Below are 11,045 nucleotides of genomic sequence, written 5' to 3'. Positions count from 1 at the left end.
CTACGTAATAAAAGTACAACCTAGCGGTGGGTAAATGGAGAATAAAACAAAATTGGTACTTTTTCACAAACATTTATTTTATTTATTAATGAAAATAATATAAAAAGTACATAAATATACCCATATTAAAAACACAATTTCATCTCTGCCATGAAATATCCACTCATGTCACCTTTCCCATATCGTTTGGGGGGTAAAGGGGATAGGGGTTTTAACTTGACTGTGCCCTTAGATCAGTTTCAAGGTTTTCTCCCGGGCAGCGATGAGGGCGGGATTATTATCGCTGCATCGGCATAGTCGAAACGGTAGATGATCGCAACAGGTGGTTTAGTCCCCCTCGGGTGACCCCAATCGATGTCCAAAAAAAGAGAGTTTTAAAGTTTATCTTACATTAATTTCAAACTTTTTATCTTGGATCATCCGGGATTTCGATATCCTGACAACCTGGAGCAACAAGCATATGTCGAAGGAGGAGCTGCCAACTCAAACAATCACTATTACCGACGATGGAATTGAAGCAAAAATGACTTTAATATTCATCAATTGGCGAAAGTCGATTGTTGCTAGATTGTACCAAGATATGCTCGTGATCATTGACACGAGTACTGGGCAAAGTATTAGCAAGATGGCCTTGATCTCGAATTTTTGTCAGTTCCACTCTACAGAAGTTAGGTGTACCAGAGACAAAGATGACTTGTTGGTGATTTTTCCGTGGGCTAGTGAAACGGATGCTGTTGAAGGCATTATGGAAATTCAATTTTCAAAGAAAAAACAAAACTAGTTACTAAGAAGATGCTTAAATCCCAATGAAAAATATTTAACTAGTTTTAGTTTAGTTTATATTAAGTAATTCGTAAGTTAAGTTTAGTTTATATTATGTTTCACGGTTTTATCAAGTTTAGAAGATGATTTAGACTTGGGGTTTTTGATACTTACTATACCCTATTGATGGTGTTACTTGTGAATCGTCATTAATATATTATATATTTTTAAAATTTGAAAGAAAAGGTTAAAGTTTTTGAGTAAGTTTTTATAGGTTTTGAAGTTTATAAGGAAGAAGATATATAGTAGGAAAGGAGATGGTTTTGGATATGGTGGGCCTCACTAATTTTTTTTTTCTCTTACGTAAAATGTTGTACAGAGTAGTTGTATGACCTTCCACGTGCAATAATTTCTTTCACGATGATCAATGTTATAAATTCTTAATCCTATAAGTAGACTTCAATGGAGAATATTTGACGTCATTCTTAACGAGCCTTCTGTACATGTATTCACACACACACACACACACACACAGTGCAATAATTTCTTTCACGATGATCAATGTTATAAATTCTTAATCCTATAAGTAGACTTCAATGGAGAATATTTGACGTCATTCTTAACGAGCCTTCTGTACATGTATTCACACACACACACACACACACACACACGTGTGTGTGTGTGTGTGTGTGTGTGTGGACTTTTGTTTTATGATATTAATATATCACAAAAAAGCAAAGAAGATTTGCATGCTTAAACACACACCAACACTTTGGAGTATATGGATTTATGCAGATCTGCAAATTCGGCTTTGCAATAAAGATGTTGAATTCTTTTCTTTTCGATGCATATAAATAAAAGAAAAAGAATGGAGGGGAAGTGGTCACGTGGGTGGAGTTTCACTTCAAATACTCATTACAAAAAGCTCCCTGTAATTCTATATCATTTCATATTAAACCTTAGACTTTATACATTTGTTAGTTTTATACTTTGTGTTAAACAATTACGTATATTGTACTTATCTGTATCGATTTCATTATCACATTTGAGTCACTGAGCATCTTGGTGGTAACTGGGACATATTGTACTTGGTCTAGCTATTTAAACTTTATATAAAAATAAATATGTGAGCAGTGTGTATAGTTTACCAACAATGTGTTATAAAGTATATAATATAGTGTTGTAGCTTAAGTGGTATTGGCCTGACACTCTTTGTTAAAGGCCAGGAGTTTGAATCCTTGGGACTACATCATTGCACATAATGTTATCCCCTGTACTTGAAATCCACCCAAGTCGCTTTTCGCACATTGCGTTGCGGGGGCAGCGGGGAGAGGGATTTTACCGGTTATGCCCTAGGATTTATCGGGGTTTCTTCCAGGGCAGCAGTTGAGGGTGAGTCATGCAACTGCAGGAGATGATTGCGTGGGTGGTTTACTCCCCCTGGGTGATTCGATCAGTCTCGTGATGAAGAAAATTCTGACCAACCTGCTGTTAAGAAAAAGAAAAAGATGATATATAATACAAACTCACAATATTTGTCAGTTAAAACTAAGACTGGTGTAGCACCTCATGGATGTTACTTGTATATCATCCTCTTACTTTTGGTACCTTTTTCCCATTAACTGACTATATGCATTGTCGTAAACGGTGGTCGACTAGTCGGTTTGATGATTAGCCCGTCATGTTTTGCGAAAAACGTCTAATTAGTTAGTCAACGCTAAAAAGTCAAGTCAAAACGGTCGTGAAAGAGTTATAAAAAGTCATAATTTTATATTTTTTATTACATGATTTTGTGCCCTATGCATATGCATAGAAGCATATGCTTGAAATACCGAAATATTTACGTTTGAGATATTTTATGATTGATATATTTACTTTTAATATATATTAAAAGTCAACGTGTTAGTCAACTTCAGACTCGACCCCAACTCGACAAACTAGTCATTTCAAAGTCTCGACCGACTCGTTTTCTGTCTCACGACTTTTCCAACCTTTGACTATATGGACAAAAAGACTTAAAAACATAATATCTTTCACTCAAAACAACTAATTTTCTATCAAAAGTGACTTGCTTACTGATATCACATCTTGTTACCTTTTTTTCTATGATCCTATCAGTTTACATGTTACACAAATTGTAGCATATCTAAACAGTCAAAGCCACAACTAGAGTGAACATAAGCATGCTATATTGGTTGAGGCCTACACTCACCTGCTTTGGTATGATATAATTTAATGTACAATTGACATGTAAAAACAAAAATTATGGTTTATGGGCATTACATGAAAAAAGAACCATGTTTGCTTTAGTGTTTCTCTAGTCTTGTTCAGCATCTATGAAGAGGTGCCGGGTAAACATCGAGTGGTTGGTATCTCAAACGGTCATTGCGAGGTAGCGGTCCTTCCTGGAAATACATGCCCAATAATATCAATTAATATCACTAAATAATGGAAATTAATTAATTTAAACTCAATCAATAAAACATGTAGTATCATATGTACCTCGTCTGCATTTATTTGGTAAGGCTTCACAAAATCTTCAAACATCTGTGGAGACAACTTTCCTACTTTCTCTTTAACTTCCTGAAAAATCACTCATTTTTAAATTTAACCTCGCCTAATTTAAACTTATGGTAAAAAAACATTATGTTACGAATTACGATATGCAAAACTTACCACTCCGGTAATTCTTGAGTTCTTAAGTAATTCTTCCGTGATCAGATCCAGAATGTGTCGATTGGCAATCAATCCGTTCATTGCAAGCTCTTCTGTCTCTTGAATATACTAAAAACCAACATTACATAATAACTTTAAAAATAAAATACAAAGTAATTGCTTATTACATCTTTAGATCAATAAGTGGGTGTAAGCAAATGTTACTCTTGTTAATTCTCGAGTGAAAAGCTCTGAAACTTCTATAGTCATATCAGCAGGGATAACATGAGGGTCATCCCACTGCATCAAATCAATGAATGAAATGAAAAATTCAAACAATATATTTAACTTAAATATTTTTTAACTAGAAGATAAGAATGTTGAGCATACCCTGTATTTTATAAGTTCACCATCAGTACTATCAGCTCGATTAGCCAATCCTACCCTATTAGTCAAAGTAGCAAACCCCAATCTTGCATTTCTAGGGCTAATCACCATTTCTCGCGCAATCTGTTTACCAAATTTGTATCATTAAAAAACATTCAACTTAAATGATTTAAAACGGTTCTTATTATTAAGTACTATAATATAATGAAGATAAATAAAAATTATACACCACCTTTGTGATCTTTTCAAGATCATCTACTCCACCATCAGTTACATCGTCACCAAATACAACACGTTCGGCACAACGGCCGCCATGTGCTACCACCATTTGCATCATCATGTAGCCAAATGTTGTGTAACCTTGGTCCACCATATCTTCTCGTGGGTAAAATACAGATATTGCAGTTTCCTGCTTATACGGGTTAGCTAATAGGACATGTATATTTGAGGTACACCGTACACAAAATACGCGTAAAAATATATATGTGTCGTACCTTACCACCGGGTAATAACTGGGAAAACGCATGCCAATCGAAATTAGGAAATAAATGTGCCAATAATATATGACCCGCTTCATGTACTGCCAACAACCTCTTTTTCTCTATAGATACCTGTCGCAATTTAAAACATGAATAATGACTAAATCGCCCTTACAAAACTATTAATTTTTCGACAAATGAACAAAAAAACGTACTCTTTCTTCACATTTCTGTTGTTCTTCCTCTGTGAGTAAAACACCCATTCCCTCGAGCAGCTGCTTATCTAATACGTCAACGATATCTTTTTGGTTGATTTCCGTATGTCCTTTTCTCACCTACACATATATTTCGTTAAGTATCATTAGTATTCTTCCACTTAACATACCAATATGCTGTTATAGATAACTAGGGGTGTGTGGGCCCCGTTTCACTTGGACAAAAAGCAAAACAAAATGGTAAAAATTTAATAAAATACCCATGTGTATAAACTTGTGAAGGGTACTGGTCACAGGGGCATAATAGTAATTAAACATGGTGCACAATTAGTATAATAGGTAATACTTACAGCCATTATTCCAGCTTCATTGACAAGATTTCTTATATCTGCACCCGAATACCCAACAGTGCGAAACACCAGCTGTAAACGAAAAAAGATCGAATCTTTAACTATCAGCACCAAGTAAAGAGAAAATTGGGCCGTTGGTCCCTGTGGTTTATATGAAATGGGGTGTTTGGTCCCTGAACTTCATTTTCGAGGTTGTTGGTCCTTGTGCTTTACAAAACAGGTGTGGATGGTCCCTGTCAGTAACATCCGTTAAAATTGTCTGTTAAATTATGTCATGTGCGATACATGTTAGGGGTATTTCTGTCATTTCGTCCATCTTTTTTACCATTTCATCTTCCCCTCCATCTACTTATTCCCTTATCTCTCATCTTCATCATCTCACTTTCATCGTTCATCTTTATCAAATCCCCAAATTAAAATTAAAATCAAATACAAATAAAAAAACTCTTAACAAATCTAAATTAATTAAAATCAAATACAAAAAAAAACCTATTCTCTGAAGCTAGTAAAGAATCGACTGTTGTAGAAGCTCCTCAATGTGATGATGAATCGATGAGCGCTGACCCGACCCATTTGTTGTAGCCCGTAAAGAAGTGAAAGGTTGAGGAGATTCAGTAACAAATTCCAACGGGCCCACTGAAATCCCACTTCCTTTGGAATAAACTACACAAATGAGTACTAAGGATGTCGATGATGCACAACAGAAGGATCCGAACCCAGGTGCAATGACTACTAGTGGCTTTGCCTTATTAACCTCCTAGAATCTAATACTAATATCTTTTAGGTTTTCTAGATTGGATGTGTCGCTAATAAGACCTAGAAGCTCGTCAACTGCGGTAGAAAGTAACGAAGGAAACAAACGGCCAGTCATATGCGATTTCTTTGATTTTAATTAATTTCGATTTGTTAAGTTTTTTATTTGTATTTGATTTTAATTAATTTAGATTTGTTAGGGTTTTTTATTTGTATTTGATTTTAATTAATTTAGATTTGTTAGGGTTTTTTATTTGTATTGGTTTTAATTAATTTAGATTTGTTAGGGTTTTTTATTTGTATTTGATTTTAGTATGGGGAGATGATGAAGATGAAAGGGAGATGATGAAGATGAGATATAAAGGAATAAGTACGTGGAGGGGAAGATGAAGTGGTAAAGAACATAGATGAAATGACAGAAATACCCCTCACATGTATCGCACATGACATAATTTAACAAACAATTTTAACGGTTGTTACTGACAGGGACCACCCACACCCGTTTTGTAAACTACAAGGACCAAAAACCTCGAAAATGAAGTTCAGAACACCTCATTTCATGTAAACCACAGGGACCAACGGCCCAATTTTTTCCCAAGTAAATTAGGTTTTAAAATAAACAGAAATTAAAAATTAAAAATATTGCCTTTTTAAAGTCGACATCTTCAGCAAGTTTCTTCCCACTACTGTGCACACCAAAAATTTGCACACGTTGCTTTGCATCGGGTAAACCGATGTACAATCGGCGATCGATACGTCCAGCACGAACAAATTCTAGATCCAATTCATCTGGTCTATTTGTAGCACAAATGAATATAACAGCTTGCCGTAAAGAAAACCGATCAACGCCCGTTTTTTCTTTGCTGTAATTCACACAACTTAAATATTAAAAACGCATCTAACACAAAAGTAGTTACAAGATTTTAGATACTAACTCTCCATCAAGTTGGGCCATTAGTGCCTCAAATGTTGATCTTCTTCTTGGATCCTTTCTTGCATGTCTTCCAGCAATAGCATCGATCTCATCGACAAATATAAACGCAGGAGCCTGCACAACAAAAGATATACATTGTCACTCTAATTCATCATTTACAAATTATCAATATTAAGGTGTTATTTGTTTTACAGTCTACGGATTTTATTATGTCTTATGTCTACGTGCTACGTACTACTGTTTGTTAATCTGAAGACATAAGACAAAATAATATCTTAAGTTATTCTGTTGACTGTTTGTTTTTATGAAGACATAAGAATTAAGTTATTTTGCAGACATAAAAACAAACAGTCGTCAGTATTCGGTAGCATAACGACCTTTAGGCCACATATTTTCTACATACATGGTCCGTAGATCTTCTAGAAAAAAAAACATCTTAAAAAACGAACACCACCGAATAATCTATAACATCTTACATTTCGCCTCGCGATTGAAAACATCTGATTTATTCGTGCCGCACCACTTTTTTCACTATCGGTGAACTCCGCACCAGACGCAAACACAAACGGCATCCCACTCTCTTTTGCTAATGTTCTTGCAAATAGCGTTTTACCCGTTCCTGGTGGTCCCGATAAAAGTACTCCCTGTAACACATTGTAACCAAATGATAATATTAAAAAATTAGTCAAGAATACATTTTGACTCGAGATTATAAAATGTTTCCGCATAAATAAATCAAATAAATTACCCGAACAAACTTGACTTCTTTTTCATAATATTGCATAGGATTGCGCATGTAAATCATTAGTTCATCCAAAAGATCCCATACGTCTCCTCCTAAAACTACATCCTTATACATCGATTTTGTATCAGCAACTTCTCGAACTGGCTGCGGGTTTAGATCAGATTATTAAAATACAATGATCAGTCATGAAAAATCGATAAATAACGTACAGTGTTATAATAAGATTCAAAATTTACCAGTATAAAATTATCAGCATAAGCCATATCATAAAGCTGATTGTACTTTTTATATAGAAATCGCTTTGAAGTAATGTGTAACAGCAACGATGATTCTCGTAAAAACCACAAAAACAAAATTCCAGGTAGTAATGCGATTATAAGTTTCATTAAGTAATGGCTTTGTTTCCTTTGAAGTAAATCGACTTCGGCCCCAGAATTTGTTATCATTTCAAACAAGTATGGATCAAGTGGCATATCAACCTATAGAATTAACACAATGATGTCACTTCGATACATATAAATGACATAATTTTATAGCTGACACATAATTGTATTAAAAAATATAAACTCACAACATATTCTAGAGGGAATCCTTCATTCATTGTTACATATAGTGTTTTCAAATCTTCGGTGAACACCACCGCAGCAACCTGCACAGACCTCCTTAGCATTAAAAAAGACAACATCATAAATCATAAAATAATATTAAAATGAAACTTGAATTAAAATATGGATTGGGTTGTCATTGAGGTACATTAGAAAATGCTTGTACAAAAGAATAATTGTCAATCAAAAGTCAATAATAACCTCATGTACTCAGTGGCGGAATTTGAACCCGACTACAGAACCCGACTACAGAGGGGTGAAACTAGTGACTGGGGTAAACACTAAAAAAATCTTGTTTTTAGTAAAAGATGTTTTTTTAGTGTAATTATTTTTTTAAATCCAGGTGGGACGGACCTTTCGGATACACTATATTCCGCCCCTGCATGTACTACTCATTCAAGCACGTCAACGATAGCCCTTAGAGCTGTCATTAGAAAAATCCTTAAAATATAGATGGAAATCGGATGGTTGACCTCAGAGGATTGAAGCTTTTCAAGAAAATAGGTGTAAGGAAGTTTAGGTCGATAACGCCACCATCTTTTCGATATCCAAAGTGCTCTAACTCCTGCTGTGTTTTCGGCTTTCACCTTTGCATCTTCCCGAAAACTTTTCTCAACCTCTTTCATGTCGAATTCGACTGCATACTTAGCACGTGTCGAATCTAACTGCTCAGACAATTCTTCGTTCCTAAGAATCTCTTTCCATGTTTGCAGCCTTTCTTGCCATGTTCCACTACTTTGTTGATTATAATCTGCCAAATAAATCAGTCAAAATAGTAAGTACAAAGTAATATGCTCATAAAAAGATAGATACAAATGATCTACTGATGCCAAAAAATCGCCGTTCAAAAAAAAAAAAAAAAAAAAGATAGATACAAAATAGTAAGTACAAAGTAACCTGAAAGTCCTAGCTCTTCTTGAAGCTCTTTTTTAGCTTCGGGTTTCAGTCTTACATCACGATTGATGATTTCCTTAACTTTCTCCTTTGATGATGTGGTGCCATCCTCGTCATGATCATCATCCCAAGCATCTTCTCCAACATAAGAAGTGTCACGTATAAGTGTTCCTTCGGGTCCTTCCATGAATTTCTTCATTTTAAGGCCTTTGGGCATTGACTTCCTCCATAAACCTTTTTTATACCTTGTAAACCAGCACAACCCAATGTTAAACACACACGTTTAAGCCCCAGAATTCTCGGTAACTTTACTATATCGGTGTCCGATATGTGTTTGCTACATGAATGTTCTATGTAATACACTCCTTTTTGTGGTGTGTTAAACATAAGTCTTAGTAGTTTGTCTGGCAGCAATTTCATGAATGTAACTTTTTATATTCGATAACTGACTAACAGGCCTTAATGCAATTATGTTATCTCATGATATAACTTAAAACAAGGAATGTATGGAAAATTTACATACTTTCTAACATTAGCTGGAGTTGGTTCTGGAATTAAAGCTTCCATATAAGCTTCTGATACTTCTTTCACTTGCCGATTAAGAAACGGAGCTCGAACAGCCTTATAAATCCTTTGAAATGAAACAACAGTCACCAACAGATAGATTGCAAGCACACCTACTCTTACAGGATCCCAATTATTAATATCCTACAACCAAAAATAATAATAAAGTTAGCAGCTTTATCAGACACAACTAAAAACAACATAATCAATAATTACCTTCCATTGCGGCCACTGATTCCAATTCAAGAATTCAATTCTTGATTTCAAAAAAGAATCTTGAAACTCACCCACAAACCCAGAAATCTTGACATTGGCTTCTTGTATATCAACCCCAGTTTCTTTTTTCAGTGAATCCCCAAAATTTTGTAATAAAGCTTCCGAATTTCGGCGAATTGACTGTGAAAATCGGGTCCAACCCGACACATCTTCTGACCCATTTGGGTCATCAGAAGCTTTAACACGAAAATTGGCTTTTCTTCTTGTGAATCGACTGTAACGAGGAAGTGATAAGATACCAAGATTTGGGTATGTTTTATTTAATAAAATTACTTGTTTTGAAGTAGCAGAAGGTGATGAAGATAAGTCAAATTTGTTGGGTCTGAAATGTATTTTGAGATCCATTTCTGTGTATGTATAGGTCTATGCAGAATGCATAAGAACCCTAATGTAATTCATAGCCATCAGTCGAGTTTAGTAGCTGGCTTTGAGGGATAAAGGGGTTTTAGAGGTTTATCTTTGTTGTTACAGTAGTGCCAAAAGGGTGAAGTCTGAAGAAGAAAATATTATTACCAACCTCTTTAGGTTTATTCCTGATTTCACAATATTAAGGGTGTGTTTGGGTGACGAACTTGTTGGAACTTGTGGGAGCTTATAGGAGTTTGAACTTATGATTTTAATAAGCTACAAGTCATAAGCTTCGTTTGGTAGAGAAAAAAAACAGAGCTTATGAAAATCATAAACTCTGAAAAAATAAGCTACTTTTAGTAGCTTATGAAAAAAAGTAGAGCTTATGAATTGGAAAAAATAAGCTCCAGCTAGTTTACCAAACACTTATAAAAAATAATAAGCTCCAGCTACTAGTTTAAAAAATAAGCTCCAGCTCCAGCTCTATCTCATAAGCTCCAGCTCCAGCTACAAGCTCCAGCTCTAGTTACTTTCATCCAAACGCACCAAGTTTTTCCCTTTTCTCCCTTTAAAAAAAAACCAAATATATTAAAAAAAAAAAAAAAAGCAGGTAATTAATCTGGTTGTTCGGGTTAAATGGAAGGGTCTCGTTAAAATCATCGATTTTCTGCCCATTCAGCGAACAACTATGTTGTTATTTCACGTGTAGACAGCTAGTTGTTCTGATTAGTTTTATAGTGAAAAAAAGACCAAAGACCTTATTCTAAAGGAGAAGGAGGAGAGCAAGCGAAACATCTTTTTTATTCTAGCCGAGAAAACTAGTAAATTTTTACTAAAAATGAATGGCCCACAATAGACTATACAAGTGAAACCAGAACAATACACTCAAACGACATACACGTGCGTATCATGTTTTCACTATGTCGATCATGTTTTTATTCATTTCATTCTTGCTCAAAGTATTTGGTGTAAAATCTTCCTATGTTTAGGCATACATAAGCTGGATTGGCCGGTGAGTGGTATTAGAAGCTGAATGGGTAGTTACATAGGAAAAGAAAATAATTTGATTCATGTCATT

General features: G+C 34.9%; 1 protein-coding gene across 1 annotated transcript; it reads right to left on the bottom strand.

Annotated features, from left to right (window-relative positions):
• Positions 1 to 2,781: 2,781 nt before the first annotated feature.
• LOC139891270 (ATP-dependent zinc metalloprotease FTSH 12, chloroplastic-like) lies at positions 2,782 to 10,118 on the bottom strand. The gene is made up of 19 exons (XM_071874220.1): positions 9,560 to 10,118; positions 9,303 to 9,487; positions 8,783 to 9,024; positions 8,359 to 8,636; positions 7,852 to 7,929; positions 7,517 to 7,759; positions 7,284 to 7,424; positions 7,012 to 7,179; positions 6,537 to 6,649; positions 6,248 to 6,464; positions 4,849 to 4,920; positions 4,499 to 4,618; positions 4,299 to 4,415; positions 4,037 to 4,213; positions 3,808 to 3,927; positions 3,643 to 3,717; positions 3,439 to 3,546; positions 3,265 to 3,345; positions 2,782 to 3,167 (listed from the first exon to the last, which is right to left on the bottom strand). The coding sequence occupies exons 1-19, from the start codon at positions 9,962 to 9,964 to the stop codon at positions 3,090 to 3,092; spliced, it is 3,018 nt and encodes a 1,005-aa protein (XP_071730321.1). The 5' UTR covers positions 9,965 to 10,118; the 3' UTR covers positions 2,782 to 3,089.
• Positions 10,119 to 11,045: the final 927 nt, after the last annotated feature.

Source organism: Rutidosis leptorrhynchoides, chromosome 2 (genome assembly GCF_046630445.1).
Source record: "Rutidosis leptorrhynchoides isolate AG116_Rl617_1_P2 chromosome 2, CSIRO_AGI_Rlap_v1, whole genome shotgun sequence".
Lineage (NCBI taxonomy): Eukaryota > Viridiplantae > Streptophyta > Magnoliopsida > Asterales > Asteraceae > Rutidosis > Rutidosis leptorrhynchoides.
This window is presented reverse-complemented; position numbering and strand designations above follow the sequence as displayed.